General features: G+C 31.8%; 2 protein-coding genes across 2 annotated transcripts; both read left to right on the top strand.

Moving 5' to 3' along the window:
* The first annotated feature begins 4,780 nt into the window (after positions 1 to 4,780).
* Positions 4,781 to 5,985, top strand: LOC128197959 (uncharacterized). Its single transcript, XM_052880953.1, has 4 exons — positions 4,781 to 5,075; positions 5,140 to 5,452; positions 5,539 to 5,774; positions 5,848 to 5,985. Exons 1-3 carry the CDS (start codon positions 4,928 to 4,930, stop codon positions 5,540 to 5,542), a joined length of 465 nt encoding a protein of 154 aa, XP_052736913.1. The 5' UTR covers positions 4,781 to 4,927; the 3' UTR covers positions 5,543 to 5,774; positions 5,848 to 5,985.
* A 6,287-nt stretch (positions 5,986 to 12,272) lies between these two features.
* On the top strand, positions 12,273 to 13,552 carry LOC108337392 (KID-containing protein 1). The gene is made up of 2 exons (XM_017573912.2): positions 12,273 to 12,788; positions 12,984 to 13,552. The coding sequence occupies exons 1-2, from the start codon at positions 12,277 to 12,279 to the stop codon at positions 13,417 to 13,419; spliced, it is 948 nt and encodes a 315-aa protein (XP_017429401.2). The 5' UTR covers positions 12,273 to 12,276; the 3' UTR covers positions 13,420 to 13,552.
* Positions 13,553 to 18,143: the final 4,591 nt, after the last annotated feature.

Genomic DNA, 18,143 nt, shown 5'->3' with positions numbered 1-18,143 from the left:
TTTAAGTTTATATATCTTAAATTTTTTCTACCTTTGTCTTGGTCACATCACAACCTTTGAAAAGTTCTTATGATCTTTGAATGCATGTTTTTAAAAAATATGTGAATATTAGAATCTTGCTAAGTTATGGTAGTGTTCACATATATGAATATTTTGAGTGAAAACACATGTTTAAACAAAACTTGAGTGATCTCTTTTATACTTGATTTCCTAGTAAATTCAAAAGATTAACTCATGTGTTTAAAATAGAGTTTTCCCATTCACATGATTCATGACAACTTGATTTAGAAAGTTGATTAGTTTCCAGTGAAGTTCTTTTTCTTTGGTTTAATGTTGATATGAATATTGATCTGGAATAAAGTTTTGAAATTACTATGTTTTTCCTAGGAGTGCAAAAGGATAAGTGTAAGAGTGTGATGAGTGCATATATTTGCCTTTCATTGAGCCTTTAATATTAGATTTTTAGTTGGTTCTGTACTTTAATAAAATATTTTAATTAGGATTTGTTATAATTGAATTTATTTAGCATGAGATACAAAAACATGTTAACAAAAGCATTTTAGTTGCATAAATGTTCTTTGGATATTTTGATATGTGTTAGTGCAGCTGCAGGTAAGTTGAACTCATTGAAGTGTGAAAATAAATTGGTTAAACTTTCTTGACATCTTAAAGATAAATCCAAGAATAGTAAATAATCAATACCACAAGAAGTCAATCCAAGCATAACATGAAAAAAAAAGTGAAGAAATTTGACTAAGCCAAGAAGAGTGAACATGCAACAAAAATTGGATCTTATGATTTTCTCTATTTTTTCTACTAAAAGAGATTTGATAATTGATAAAATTTTATGATTAAAGATAATTTAGGGAAAATATATCTTTAGATATTTTATTTGATATTGTTAAATAATTACCTTATTTAACTATATCAATAAATATCAAAAGATAATATTTACCAAATATGTATTAATTTAGCATATGTCTTTTCAAATATTTTTAGATCTCCACAAAAATCAAATATATCTTGAAGATATTGGATTATTTAGAAGATAATTGGAGGATATTACATTATCATAAAGAAGATTATAACAACAAAAAAGCCTAAAACAAAGCTCAATCCAATTTCTATACAAGAGACTTAGGGAAACACATTAGGGGAGCTTAGTCTCTTCTCTCATGTTTTTCACCCTCTATTCTTCTATTTTCATGTTATTTCAAGATTCCATGGAGTGTTAAGACTCTGGGATTGATTTTGCTGTAATTGCTTAACTAGATTATGAGATTAGATGAATAAATTTGTTTGTTCTTTTTTATTCTTGTTGTGATTTATTTTTATCTATGTCTTTTGCTTCTTAATCAAGTAAAAGTAATGATTTTTTACATTATAGAAAGTTAACATGATGTTAAATCTACATAACATATCAATCATTTCAGTCCAAGGGTTTTTAATTTTAATTGAGAATTTACTTTGACTTGTGATTGAATGAGCTTTTGCCAATGGGTGGATTGCCACGTGATTTGCTCAAGATAAGATCCTAAAAGAGACTATAAGACAAATTGCTATCTCAAAGAAGAAATGCAAGAATGCAATTCGCTCTTAAAATTTATTCATTCAAAGGTGTGTACAAAAGGAGACAGTTAGGTTACTTATATAGGCTTTAGGATGAATTAAGCAGAGAGTTTTAAGGAATGTGGGACTTGGAATGCTTCCCAAGCTAACCAGCAGCGTCCCAAGTGTATATTAGTCCCACATCTCTTAAATCTTCCATTCCTAAAGGGTTTATAAGCTTCCTAGCAAGTCTAGACTTCAAAATATAAAGAAAAGAAGAGTTTATAAGCTTCTCTACATCTAATAATAACGAAAGAACAAAAGAGACAAATACAAGCCAAGAAACATATTCTACTCTTTTTGTGCTTTTTGTCACTCTAAAAACTCTTCATTGTTGTCCCATCTATGATCATATCAGGTAACACCTCTTGTGGTTGACTATGGTCAACATCCATCTAAACCACCTTGGGAAGCAAGGCAAGGACGGATTGGATCTCCTTTGAAAGTGGCCAAGTGTCCTCTTCCTAATGGAGAGGATTTTCTCCCAGTAGTGGTCATGTGTCATTCTAGGAATGGGGAGGATTCTCCCATGCTAGTAGCCACATGTCCTCTGTAACGCCCCGGCAACTCACAGGGACCATCGACTGCCCCCACAGATCACCACCAGGCTTTCCAGTGTGCTTTGTCCTCACTCGCACACTTTCCGGGAAAACTTCCCGGAAGGTCACCCATCCCAGAATTGCTCCAGGCTAAGCACGCTTAACCATAGAGTTCTTATGAGTCAGGCTACCGAAAAGCAAATGCATTTTGGTGATATGAGTAGCCAAATCAATTCCTTTAAGCTATCCTTCAACTGTATAGTCCCATACCTATACAGTCTCCAGATCCCTCTCATTCCGGTGTATGTTCGATTCATCCATGTACCCCTTCCACCAGAAGCTGCCAGGAGCCGCTCCTTGTCTGTGCCCCCTGCACCATGCTTCTTGCACCGGCGTCACTCCCCGCCCTCGTCTCCGTGCCCGGGTGTCACATGCCCACCAACTTTTGCTCTGGTTCGTCCTCGAACCACACCGTACTGGGAGAGGCAAGGCTCTGATACCATCTGTAACGCCCCGGCAACTCACAGGGACCATCGACTGCCCCCACAGATCACCACCAGGCTTTCCAGTGTGCTTTGTCCTCACTCGCACACTTTCCGGGAAAACTTCCCGGAAGGTCACCCATCCCAGAATTGGTCCAGGCTAAGCACGCTTAACCATGGAGTTCTTATGAGTCAGGCTACCGAAAAGCAAATGCATTTTGGTGATATGAGTAGCCAAATCAATTCCTTTAAGCTATCCTTCAACTGTATAGTCCCATACCTATACAGTCTCCAGATCCCTCTCATTCCGGTGTATGTTCGATTCATCCATGTACCCCTTCCACCAGAAGCTGCCAGGAGCCGCTCCTTGTCTGTGCCCCCTGCACCATGCTTCTTGCACCGGCGTCACTCCCCGCCCTCGTCTCCGTGCCCGGGTGTCACATCCTCCTCCTAATTGAAAGGATTTTTACCTTAGTTTCCAAGCTAGCCAAGTTGAGGATTTTAGGGTTTTGCTTTTACAAATTTGGAGACACTTTAAGGTTATAAATATAGATGTCTTCATCCGTGTAAATTCACTTTGAGATTAGTATTATTATATTGCCAATTTATTGTGTCATCTTACTTATCTCTAAAGTCATGGCTAGAACATCCCATGTGGTCTCCTCTAGCACCAAACATCACCATTTCCCACCCTTCTAACATCCAAACCAAGAGCATTCACTAGTAAAAAAAGTGGTTTCTAACACGCCATATATGCTTCGGTTATGCAAAAACCGAAGCGTAATAACTTATATACCTCGGTTACTCGATGACCCGAAGCAGAACGGAGCTATTGCCTCGGTTAATAGAAGAACCGAGACCTATACCTCTGCACAAATCAGACATATCAGACAAATCAGATTGATAGCTTTTTGAAGAAGCACTACTGTCTTGGTTGGCTACCAAACCGATGCCTATACACTCTGCAAAGTTAGGCTTTTCGCCTGAACAACTGACAACTACTTTTCGCCTAAGGCATCGGTTCTTCAAGGGAACCGAAGTCGTTGAGTCCACTTTAGACCTCGGGTGTAGCTTTTAACCGGTGCCATATTATGCTATTACCTCGGGTTTTCTAGTAACCGAGGTAGTAGCATTCATTTTCTAAACATAACATGTTTCATTTGCGTCGCCCAACAACTTCTTCTTCCCTCTCGTGCTCTCCTATTCCTCTGCATAGCTCTACCATTCTTCCCTCTCGTCTTCTTCGTCGTGCTCTATCATTCTTCCTCTACGGTTGCGTCCTCCACTATCACTCCTTGCCTCGCCGCACCCCTCATTGTGTTGCCGGTGGTCTTGCCTGCCTCCTCCCTTCGTCGTCGCGCCAATGCTCACGCCTGTCGCTTCTGGTTGGCGTTATTGGTCGCGCATCCTCCCGTCGCTGTCGCGCCATTGGTGGCCCACAGCTGCTGCCTGTAGTGCCTCCAACGAGTCCATTGTTCTGTCGACGCTATAACCTTTGTCGCTGCAACTTCCGCCACTGCTTCCTCCGTCATTGCTGCCTCTGCCGCTGCTGCCTCCGCCGCCGCTGCGTCCACTGCTGTTTCAATCTTGCTGCCTGAGGTTGGTTGATTGTGTTTTTGCTGATAATAATTGGTGGAGGTAGAAATTGGTTGATTGTGTTTTGCTGATAATAATTGGTGGAGGCAGAAAGAGGTGTGTTTATGCTGTTGTGTTTTTGCTGCCTCCATCCTTTTTCAAAATCTATGCTTGCAAGCTTATTTAGATAAATCAATTTTATTAGCGTAGGCCACTCCTTTATGAAACCAGGAACATTTTCATTATTAGTTTATTGTCAAAATTTTCATTCTCAATGGGATGACCTAGTTGGCGTTCTATACAAGTTGGAACAGCTAAGAAGATAAATAATTAATCATGGATAAAATTCTAAAAGGTTTAAATTCAAACATAAAATCATGGAAATTTTAAATAATAATAATAAAAATATTTCAAATATTAAAATCTTGATTTCAAATATAACCTTAACTTAATATTACAAAACCTGTGAGAAACCTCTTATAAGAAATATTAGTAAATAAAATAAATTCTTGAAAGACTGTGCAAGGTAATAAAATTAATTTTCTAAATATTGAAATAAAAGCATGACAGGTCAGTTGCTAGAGTCTAATTAGAGAAAACTTTCTGATGACTAGAAGAAGCTGAAAGTATTATCTAGAACAGTTTTTAAAAACTAAGCTGGATTTTGAAAAACACAATTATCAACAGTATGAACAACAGCTGAAGGAGGAAATAAGAAAGGAGATGACGCAGGAAATCACAAAGAAGGTTCGGGTAGAGTTGTATGATGAAGTTGCTGAAATGGTTGCACGCCAGTTCCAGCAGCGTTATGAGGATTATGGCAATCGTCCTCCGCCATCTCCTGTAGCGGAACATGTTGTGCCCCCTACAGGTAAACTTAATCATTTTTGTTTATTAATTTTACTTTTTGTATAACCTAACATTTAATTTGACAGGTAGAAGCGGTAAAGGAAGTTGCTCAGCTGCTGGTGCCCTAGGGGACGACATGGATGACACTCGTCCATGTCAGTTATATATTCTCTCTGATACCAGGACCACGCTAGTGGCTCGTGGCACAGTCTATGAGACAGCTACTGTAGTGAATGGTGTACAGTTAGCAGAAGATGAGTTCAAGGTCACGGTGGATGAAGTTGTCGTACCAGATGCCGTTCTTCCTGTGCCTACACATGAGTTCTTCACTGTGGAAGAGGCATTTAAGTCCTTTGTCGCTTGGCCTAGACATTTGGTTGGTGATGTATCTGATCCCCGGTAAACACTCGTACTATATATTTCTCAATTTTAATATTTAATTCTAATTGACGTTATAACATATTGATTTTTTCATGTAATAGCAGATAAGTCAAGAGGGAAGTCCTACACCGAAGAAGACTCATTTATCTAAGGACGACCCTCTTGGTGCGTTAGACGAGCTTGCTAAAATCATTTCAGATGCGCCGATGATTGTACACTGAGATTCTACTACATTTGGAAGAGAATCTCATATCCCATTGTACTTGCATCAAGAAGATCTTAGGGAGCTTGCGTCGGGGAGAGAAGAAATTAATATTACACTCATTCAGCTGTGGATGATGTAAGTTTATGAGAACTTTTTTATATAATTCTTTATATCAAGTTTCTTATATCAGATTAATTCTTCATTTTAGGTATATGTTTGATGTTAGTAACAAGAAGGGATTCAACGATGTATATGGGTTCATTGACCCCTCTATGACTCATGAAATAAATAAATTTGATGATATCCAAACATACATCACCACCTGCTTTGAAATGGGGAAGGAGATATATTTTCTCCCTTATATAGTTGGGTAAGTGAAGTTTCTTAACTTTAAAGTTTCCTTTATTAATTTTGGTATATGACAATTAAGTTATTACTAATTTTAGGTGTCATTGGCAGCTACTTGTGATCTCCATACCGGAGAACACTGCTATCTGGTTTTGTTCACTGCACAAGTCTCCTTCCAGCTCTCTTAGACATGTAGTAGATTGGTAAGAACCTCAATGTTTCAACTTTCTTTGTTATATAAATGTATGCTAAAACAATTTTTTTATAATAGTTCCCTTGCAACACATATGATGTTATCTGGGAGATATACTGCTACAACTAAAAAGCTTGCATGGGTTGTCCTTAAGGTTTGATATTTTATTCCATACTTTGTTACATTTGGTTTCATTCCAATGATGTTACTTAACATTTTATAATTATGATGATATATTGTAGTGTAATAGACAAACGAGGTCATATGAATGTGGTTACTACGTCATGTTTTGGATGATGACCATTATTCGTGCACATTACACCAGTGGATGGCAAACGGTAATATTTAGGTTTGAATTTTATTTTCTCTATAGTTTAGATTTCATATACACTAATTGAAATCATTGTGTTTTATGTAGAGATTCAATAGGACTGTTCCAATTCTAGAGAAGTCACTTCAACTTGTGAGGAAAGCACTGGCTAAATATGTAATTCAATTATATAATAGTATGTAATAGATATTAGGATATAGTAAGTTCTAAGTTTATGTTTCTAAGTTGTTTTATGCTTTTGTACATTATTATTAGTTTAACTTTGTACATCGCATTAATTTATGCTTCAAAGTTGATTTATGATAACATTGGATTGATTTATGCTTCTAAGAAGTTGATTTATGATTACATTGAATGTATTTATGTTTTAATATAATTTTCATTCAAAATATACGCTTCTGGATTATTCTAGACTGTTCTGGTTGTAAAATTATATGCAGGTCTGTTTCTGCAGTTGGGAATGTAGCAGAAACAGACCTGATTTAAAAAAAACAGGGGAATATGCCTCGGTTGTTACCATAACCGAGGCAGAAAACCCCACTATGGACTCGGTTAAGGTAAAAAACGAAGCAGAAAAGCTGGCAGATAAAAAAAACCCAGAAAAGGGACATACTGCCTCGGTTATTGTCCTAACCGAGGCAGTAGATAGAGTCATACTGCCTCGGTTATTGTCCCAACCGAGGCATAAAGCCTTGAGAAATAAAAATTTAAAAAAATTCAGAAATCTATTGCTTTGGTTGGCTCTGAACCGAGGCAGTATCCTACCCTTTTATGTCTCGGTTCAGAACCGAGGCCAAAAGTGGTAGACTTTTTGCCTCGCCTGAATATACCTCGGTTCAGGAACCGCTGTCTATTGGCTAAAATAACCGCTGTTGTTTCCCCTTATTCCATTAGTGATTCCCACTATACAACCCTATTGCTTCTACACACTTACCTTCATGGTGTCATCTTCATGCTTTGGATCATCCTAGCTTGAGAAGGAGGCTATCAAATACTCTTTAATACTCATTAATATTGCATTTAATTCCTATTATATGAATCGTTATTTCTTATATTTAATTAAAAGATATAAATTACAAAGAAACCTCAAAGGCCCTTCAAGATCATTTCATTCCCTTTTTTCATCCTTAAATGTCATGAGCATACTTCTTCTAAGAGAAAAATAATATCAAGATCAAAGATCATCCTTTTATAAGTTTTTCAATTCAGTACTAGAATTCAGGGACACACTATTAATTGATTGAGACCAAATAATAAATTGTTGCAATATCTTAATAAAAGCTCTTCATCAAATTGTTGAATGAACAAAATAATAATATCTGTTATGAGTGCATATTGATGCCCTCATTTATCCTTTAATATTATATTCTTAATTGATTTTTGTACTTTCAAAGAATATTTTAATTAGGATTTTTTTATAATTGGGTTTATTGAGCATGAGATACAAAAACATGATAAAAATAAATTTTTAGTTGAATGAATGTTCTTTGGATATTTTGAAGTGTGTTAGTGCAACTGCAATTAAGTTAAACTCATAGAGATGTGGAAATAAATTTGTTAAAGTTTCATGACACATTAAAGATAAATTCAAGAATAGAAAATAATAAAAACCACAAAAATCCAAGTCAAGCATTGCATGAAAAAAAGGCAAGAAAAGCGTGAAAAAGTGAAGAAATTTGGCTAAGCCAAGAAGAGGGAACAAGCAACAAAAATTGGATCTTGCAGTTTTCTCTATTTTTTCTACTAAAAGTGCTTTGATAATTTATAATTTTTTATGATAAAATACAATTTTGGAAAAATATATCTTTATATATTTTATTTGATATTGTTAAATAAATATCCTATTTAACTATATTAGTAAATATCAAAAATGAAAATTTTCAAGTCTTTTTTAATCTAACAAATATCTTCTCAAATATTTTTAGATCTCCACAACAGTAAAATATATCTTTAAGATATTGGATTATTTAGAAGATAATTGAAGGAGATTACATTATAAAAAAAAAGATTATAATAACATAAAAGCCAAAAACAAAATCCAGTTTGATTTCTATATAAAGAAACTTAGGGAAACACATGAGGGGCGCTTAGGAACACTTTTGGGGCTAATTTCATGCTCTCTCTCTTCTCTCATGTTCTCCACCCTTTCTTCTTTTATTTCTATGTTATTTCTACATTCCATGGAGTGCTAAGCCTCTAGGATTGATTTTACTGTAATTTCTAAACTAGATTTTGAGGTTAGATGAATAAATTTGTTTGTTCTTTTGATTCTTGTTGTGATATATTTTTATCTATGTATTTTTCTTCTTAATCAAGTAAAAACAATGATTTTTACATTGTTACAACTTAACATGGTATTAAACCTACATAACATATCGATTGTATGAGTCCAATGATTTTTAATTTTAATTGAAAATTTACTTTGATTAGAGTTAGAAATTTTCATGTGATTAAATGAACTTTTTCCAATAATTAAGAATGTACTTTGATTAAAGGTGAAAACTTTAACAAGAATTAATCAAGAATATACTTTGGTTAATTAACTTTTTACTTGATAAAAGAGGTAACAAAATAGATATGATTAGGCATAATAATGTTTAATTGAGAATATACATTGGTTAAATTTACTATGATTAATCTACATAGTTCTTGCTTTTAATTGAGAATGTACTTTGGTTAAGAGTGTGAATACCAGCAAATTAATTGAGAATTTACATTGATCAATTTGAAAATCTAAGACAATGATCAATTGAATAATAATCTTTAGATGACCAATGATGAATCTTATTTTAAAAAGGTAGTGAAATCAACCTATTTTCTTTATCATTGATTTGATCTTTTTTAAATCTTTGTATAAATTTATTGTTTTCTTACTTTTGTTATTTTGTTCTTTAATCTTTTATTTATCTTTATCTTCTTTATTATTTTTATTTTACTAATCCTTTTATATAGTTTTTATAAGAACTAATTTGTTAAAAATCAATTTCATGTTCCTTGGGACTAGGTTGCCAAGAGTGGTGTTGAATAATCAACTAGTCAGGTGACTAGGTTTCTAGGAATGATGTTTAATACTAAACTAGATAGCTGTCTAGGAAAACCAGGAGAGGTGCATATACTTATTGTAAACTAGAAGTGGTGAGAATACTTACATAATCTTGGAAAGATTAGTAGAACCTCTCAAGGGTTCTAGAGGGAGAACTAGACATAGCTCAGTTGGAGTGAACCAATATAAAAATACTCTTTGTTCACTGCTTTGCTTTACAAATCTTTTCTTGAAAGGCTTTTCATAAAACCTAGTGTCTGCATAACTCTTCTGAAAGATTTTGACAAATCATTTTCTAGACGCTGAAGCAAGAAACACATTTCTTAGTGTTCACTACACTGCTTTATTGATTATATCTTTTCATAAGCTTTGCAAAAAAAAAAACAACGTCTAAATAAATCCTATTAATCAACTTACTTCATAATAATAGTCAGATGCTACATTACGAAAAGAATTTTAAAACATTATTCAACCTCCCTTCTAGTATTTTCCTGTGGTTTCAATAATTGCAAAAGATTAAACAAAACACACATAAAAGAAACAAGTAGGATAAACTAGTATACAAAGAAATTAGCATATCACAACTTAACATATCAAATCTTAAATCAACATTTACGACGTTCTATAAAACATATAATCATACAACAATTGACTCTAGACCCAATTATCCAGATAGGATGCTTTGACATAGACATTAATGAAGGCTTGCACCCATAGTAATATTTATACTCTACAAAATTATAAACAAGGGTAATTTGTCCTACTACTCATGAGGTCAATCTTCCACTCCTAGGACTCAAAAGTCTAGTTTAAAGACCTCTTTCCATTCTTTCTATCACCTCATTCATCTCTAAATGAGTTGAAATGGTTGGTAGAATATCAGGCTACCTTCTTTTAGAAATTTATTTGTCAAGCATTCACCATAGCTTACTCAAACATAGAATCTCTCCTTGAGATTCTTCTCACAATACATATCTTTCATTCTCACAAACATAATTATACCATCCAAATAACATTAATAGATATCAACATTGGTGCACTTTAAACCTGTTCAAACAATACATCAATCAGAAAAAATTTAAATGAACTAATCAAATTGAAGAACACAAGCGCCCAGTGCCAAATTATGGTGCCTAGTGGTCCAACTTTTGTGCCCAACGAGAGGGTCTCTCGCCCAACGAATTAAAGGGAATTAAAGTCCCAGAGTTGTAGTGGAAAGTAGCGCTCAACGCCCTTGACCACCGCTCAACACCCAAAAAATATTGAGCTTACTGTTTTCGCAGTGCTCAGTGCCTAAAGTGGCGTTTAGTGTCCTGGAGCCCAGTGGCTCTCGAGTTTTATAACGTTCAACATCCTACAAGACCTCTCAGTGTTGTATCAGATGACAACAACTCTTTTCTAAAGGCAATCTAGACCTATTCAAATGAACGAATTTGTATTCTTAGCCATTAAATTGATTGATAAACATGTTTATAACTCAGATTGAATACAAATTTTGCTCATTTAAAAATGAATTGAGTTCATTAAACCAAACTAACTACCCAAAATATCATATAACATTTTTCAATTTATAAAAACTGGACTTTTGCAAAGTAAAAGGCCAATTAAGTCCTAATTGACCCAAAAAACAGTTCCCAAAGTTTCAAATTTTCCCCAAAACCATTCCTTTAAAATTTGACCTATAAAAATCCTTATTTTAGACAAAACACACTATTTTTCTATCTTGTTATCAAATCAAGGTTCTACAATAATTCACCCGCTCAGAATAATAAATCAAACGTTCTCAAATTCATCAAGAATTATTTCAAACATTAGGAGATCAACTACACACAAGCATTCATGAATTCAATTCAACATACCACTTCTACAAGCAATTCAACATACCAAATTTCATAATTCAATTAAATTTAACAAATCAACTACCATACCATTATACAAACATCATTTTAGACTTGTCTACTAGTGCAATTTGTGATCTTCAGACAAATGAGTAAGAAATTAGAAGTTTTATGAAAAAGGCAAAAGAATCATAAAGAAAAGAATTCTAGAAAGATACAATTTTTTAGATAATGAAACTTCTTAATAAAAAATTCTATTTATTGTTTCTTTCTCTAAATGAATTTTTGTTAATTATTGTTTATCTTTTATATTGACACATCATTGTTTAACTTGATAGCTTCTAATAAGATGTTCTCTTAGTGGATTTACTAAAACTTGATTTTTGAGGGATTAAATTTTAAATTTTAAAAATTAAAGTTAAAATTTATTTGTAATAATATATTTGTTGTATAAAAGTTTTTATAGTTTTATCTTCTAAATGATTATTTTATAAATTTTGTAATTTGTTAAATTTAACTCTTTCTTCACTTAAAAACAACTATCTATAATAAGAAAAGGTTACCTATAAAACAAATAAAAATGATGTAAAAATTATTCTAAAATTTATTTACATAATTTAATAATAATTTTATTATTTTTTATCATATAAAAAAATAAGATACACATAACTAATAAATAATAAATTATTATTATTAATTATGAAATAATTTTAAACTAATCACATGACACATAAATAATGACACATAAATAATGTTAGAATGTTGTGAAAAAAAATGTTGATAAAGTATCGTTATCCAAACAATAATAACAAAATAATAATAATAATAAATTTCTGATAACTGCCCCTGTCTTAACGAGTGTGTCAAATACACCAGTTTCTTTTATGCCATTTCTCCGCCCGCCAACATTATCCCCTTTCTCTCTCTCTCTCCTCTTTCTTTTCTCCCTCTTTCTATCCTTTAAAAACACACTCATCTCTCTCTCTCTCTCTGTTTTCAGTTCTCTTCTTTCACCCTTTCATTCCATCTCTCAAATTCCTCATTCCCAACCTCCAATCCAACACCAAAACAAAACACTCTTTTCTTTTCTTCGCTTCGTCAAAATGGACCTTCTGCTGGGTCCCACTTTCACCATCGACGTCTCCTCCTCTTCGCCGCCGCTCTACGCCTCCCAACCCGCCCAAAGGCAGTACGGCCACTTCTCCGGCGACTCCTCCGAAAGTTCATCCTCGATCGGAACTCCGGACGACACCGACGATGAGAACGACGCCGTTTCTTCGCAAAGAAACCAAAACAACTCAGAAGACGACGACGACGAAGAAGAACAAGAACAAGTGCACAACACGTTGAAGAGTTTGGCCTCTCTCGATTCCCTTGAAGACTCTCTTCCCATTAAGTTTGTCTCTCAATTCAACCTTTTTTTCCTCTCTTTCAATTTTGATTAAAAAAAATTGTGAACTTTGATGACAAACGCACTCAAAGTATCACGATCGTTGAATTGCATGTTGCGATTTTCTGAGTACAGTTTCTGTTTTGTTTGGGTTTTTATATTGAATTTGATTCTGACATGGGCCTGTGACGATTCTTCAAGGAGGGGGTTGTCGAATCATTTCATGGGAAAATCGAAGTCATTTACGGATCTATCACAGGTGAACACAGTGAAGGAACTGCAGAAGCAAGAAAACCCTTTCAACAAGCGAAGAAGGGTTCAGATAGCATCAAAGTGGTCCAGAAGATCCTCCTTCTACACTTGGGCTAACCCAAAATCCATGCCCCTTTTACCTCTTCTCGAAGATGAAGATTTCTACCAAGACAACCCCAAAAAACTTTCACCATCTTCTTCTTCTTCATCTTCATCACTGGAAAAAAAACACCAAGATCAACTTACGGAGACACAGCAACGACAACCTAAGTCCTATGTTGATCGCATGAGGCATAAATTTGGGAGCTTTAAGTCTAGGAGTCTCTCGGATCTGAAAGAACACGATGAAGACGATGAAGATGATGATAATGATGACGATGATTAGTGATTTTTGGATTAATAATATGTTTAGGTTGTAAATATATTTATATTTTTAATTTAGCTTAAATGGTTTTGATATTAACAAAATATGTTTTGGCCCTCATATACATAATTTATTTCAACTTGGATTTTTATTATTGTGTGATCCTGTTCTTGATTATAACGTGTGGTCTTTAAATTACAAGAGATAATTACGTGTAAAGATTAAAATATGATTTTTTGTTTGATGGCTATTTTTAATTCTATGGTGTTGCCACAATTACCAATGGTCTCACAAACTAAAATAAAGGAATTTAATCAGAATTGGTCACTCGTGTTTAGATTTTTTTATTTATCATATTTTACATCAGCACTTTTTAAGATGTTAAATGTGTTTTTCTTCGTCTGAAATTTAGTAAAAAAAATATATTAGTTTGATCTGTTTATTAATTGTATTTTTGGATGGCTGAATGACTTGTTGACGCTCTTTAAACTTAAGCTTATGTAGTTAATGATGTTTCTTTAATACACATAAAGTCCAATGAGTTTTCTTATTCCGATAAATAAAACTTGTATGCTTTATATGTATATATCATTATTGCATTATCTAAAATTAAATTATGAAATTAATAAATTTTTTGGTATGAATAATACATTAAATTTGAGGCTTTTTTTTAATAATTACTTTTAAATTTAAATGTTTTTAGTTCAAAAAAATTATAGAATTTTGGTTTTTAATTTATTGTTTACAAAATATTCTTATTATTTTTTCACTTCAATAAAATTTCTTACTTTTTTAAATTATTTATACTGTTATATAAATATTTTTCTTCTTTTGTCTAAGTTTTGTTTCCTATTTTATCTTTTAAGTAACAATTTTTTTAAAAAATCAATTTTATCTTTCAGTAATAGTTTTTTTAAAATCATTCTATTTTCAAATTTAACCATTTTTTAAAATTAAAATAACTATCAATAATAAAAAACTTATCTACAAAATAAAAAAAAAACTAACTATAATAAAATTTTAAAATTTAATTTATATTTTATTATAAACATAAGTGAATATGTACATGTATTTTCACCGGTGAATTATAGAGAAATTTTATTAATACGTTAAAATTGAATAAAAAATAATTTTATTTTCATTTATTACTAACGGTAAAAATTTTAGATTGTTGGATGATAGATAAGTATTATTAATATAACTTTTAAGATTATTGTTATAAAAAAAATTATTATAGCATTAAATTCATTGTTGATACTCTCATCAATGTTCAACTTTGATATTAAAAAAACAAAATAATTAAATTTTCAAATCGAACAGTTTTACTCAAAATATAATATATCGTATAATTACTAATAAAAAAATAATGTATATTTTTTTTTATTGAGACAACTGTTATAGATTGTTAATGCTAATTCCCAAAATAAATTTTCTTTTGTAGTAAAAGAATCTAAAATATAATTTTTTATTATTTGAGAAATTTTAGGACCTCTATAATTTCACCATTAAAAATACTCTTAAGATTTATAATTAAATATTGCTATTAATATCTTATCTAAATAAATTATTATTATTATTATTTACATATAGATCAATAGTTTGTGTAAGAATTTGAAAAACGTATTAATAATTAGAATTGCTTAATTTGAGAAGACTAGATAATCAAATAATGAATTTTGATAATTTAAAATTTGACAGTTATAACTATTTTTTTCTTAAAAGTCTTGTTGGTTGTCCTTAAACAAAGTTAATAGTATTATAACTGTACAAAAAGATAAAGTCTCAACCTTTTTATATATGGGTTAGAAATTTGAGGTTGAAAGAAGAAATTTTGTTAAAGGAAAATGATAGTGAAATTTTGATATAATGACATGAGAGGGCATAGCTGCCACATCTACCCTAATAGATATGGATATTGGAATTATATTCATATTCATAAACATTCAATTTTTACATGTTTTAGATTTTCATATCTTCTTAGAATTGTGGTATGCAAGGTTTCCAATGACCATGGAATTGTTGTAAGCAGGTCCAATCATAACATAGAATCTTTATCATCACAATTTATTCTCATAAAAATGTTTTTCTTAAGGATTTCTTTTTCCATTTTAATCATATTTTTCTTATCCATAAAGTTTAAATTTAAAGTTTTTATAACGGAATTTAATATCAACCAAACCCTAAATTAATCAAACCAACTAAATGTTACTAAAGTTGTTATAGCTTTATAAACATGTAATGTAACGAAAAATTACAAAATTGAAAAATATATTATTGATTATGTTAACAGGGAAAAATCATCAATTGTTACTTTTCTTAAGAATATATGTATTTACTTAATAAAGGAAAGACGTTTACATAAAAACTTCATTGAATTCTGTTTTTTTTAACTTAATTCTATCACGTAATTGTTAATGCAAATTTTGTTCAAAATATTATATATATTAATTCTATTGAGTTGTTGGTCAAACATAAATTGAGTCAGATTTTTTTGAGAAGGTATCTTATGAATAAAAAATATATAGTGGAAAGTGCTTAGATAAATTAAATATTTTGTTTGTAAATGTAATATATTCATAAAGGAGATATTAGAGGGAAAATTTATGTATACTGTTTTCTTGTGTATAAATAAAAGTAATATTTTTATGCTTTTTTTTAGGATGGTATACAAGTCAAGTTTGATTTCCTCGATAAGATAAGAATCAAAATTGTGTTTTGGTTTCTTTGAGATTTCCATAACGATTTCTTATCATTTCTTTGAAAATTATTCAAGCCTTGTTCTTTGCCTTTTTATTGTTATAATAGAAATTGAATTTTGCATACATGTGATTCACATATGATAAATGGAGTATAATTTCTTGTCACCTTCTTTACCAATTCCCATGTTCCTACTTTAAATTGTAACCTTTTTTAGTGAGTAAGTTGACTAAATCTCATGATGTCATTGGCTTATTCTTTCTTATTGTTTTTTTCAACACATTCATACCAAGAAGAAGATTCACCATCCTAAACTATGTGGATAGTTACATTATTTGGAAAAATTTTCTTAATAACTAACAAGAAGCTTTGACTCATCTTGTTTGTGATGAGATGTAAACCAATAAAAAGAGAAATTTGGTAATCACATAAACTATAATTATAAGGTATATATATATATATAGATATATATATATATATATATATATATATATATATATACATATATATATATATACATATATATATATATATATATATATATACATATATATATATATATATTTCTCTAGTTATTTCAAGATACTACATTTACCATTATTGCTTGAAAAATGAAAAAGAAGTGAGGTTTAAAAAATAGAACACAATAATGAAACAAAGTAACAAGAAGTGTTTATAAATTAATGCAAATATTGTTGTATAAATGCTGACATAATCACGAATAATATTTCCTGAGGCGTGTAGATTCATTGTCCTTAAAGACTTATCTGCGATATATTGCGCAAGTCTCCCAGGATATAACAGGAACTTCCTAGAATATCTCTGAGGATCTCAGAACTAGCAAGGATTTCTAAAAAGAGTATAACATAAACTCAGAATATTTTTGGGAAAGAAAAGAAAGGAGAAAGAATGAAATTAATAGAAGAGAGAATTAGAGAAGAGTTTCTCATGATATGTTTTGGAGTGAAAGAAATGCTCTATTTTTAAAGTTGGTGAACCAAGCCTATGATCCAAAGGATCCAAAATATCTGCCAAAATATCTTCTAGAAAAAAATGACATTTTAATCAATTAAAATGTTGCAACCTTATCTAAACGTTGGCAGCATGCATTTTGGAAAATATCTCCAAAGTAAACGTTGGAAGCAAAGAGCCTTGCGATCAAGCTCAGAAAAACCATTCGCAACTTTAGGAAATAATCTTTTGCAATATTATATTAAAAAATAATAACAATCCCCCACATATTGCAAAAGATAAGAAACAATAACGGAAAGAAAATAAGGAAGAAAAAATCTTGGGTTTTATAAGATGTAATGCATCAGAGTTGGTATAGCAAACTATATGAATCAGTCCTAGATCGAAAAACTTAACACACAGTATAGTATAGCAAGCTATATGAACCAAAGATACTTAAGTGTGTTAGAGGTTTATCAATCACAGTACACCCCCACAATCATTGTTGTTATCGCTGTGATGCGCTTATTAGGCCATGCACGTGCCCGGTATTCATGAGTGCTCTAAAGATTATGCCAAGATCTCATGCAAGCGGCCCCACTTGACACTCATATAGGTGATTTCATCTAGTGTACGGTGCAAATCATACACCACCCATAAGGGATATGAAGATCATTAAAAACTTTGATTAATTACAAAGTTTAACCTCTCAATAATGCAGTCTCTAGCACTTTCACACACACCATAGGAATGAACATATTTAATTTAAAATCAAATTAGTGCTATCAGAACTAACAAATGACTTGTTTTTACCCATATGAACCTTATTCATGGGATCTCCAATCACAAAGGTTGGGTTACCATCACTTGTTTGTTTGCCAGTAGCTTAAGTCTCATTCCCCTCGATGTTTCTAAGATCATATTTTTTCCCAAGGGTTTTGTCAGAGGATCTGCTAGATTCCATTCTCACTTCACATAGTCAATGTAAATAGTTCCACTCTTTAGCAGCTGCTTCACCAAATTATGTCTTAATTGGATATGTCTATTCTTTCCATTGTAATTATTGTTTTTAGCTATAGGTATTGTCGATTGGCAAT

This window comes from Vigna angularis, chromosome 7 (genome assembly GCF_016808095.1).
Source record: "Vigna angularis cultivar LongXiaoDou No.4 chromosome 7, ASM1680809v1, whole genome shotgun sequence".
NCBI lineage: Eukaryota > Viridiplantae > Streptophyta > Magnoliopsida > Fabales > Fabaceae > Vigna > Vigna angularis.
Note: the sequence above shows the minus strand (reverse complement) of the source record. Positions and strands in the feature narration are given on the sequence as shown.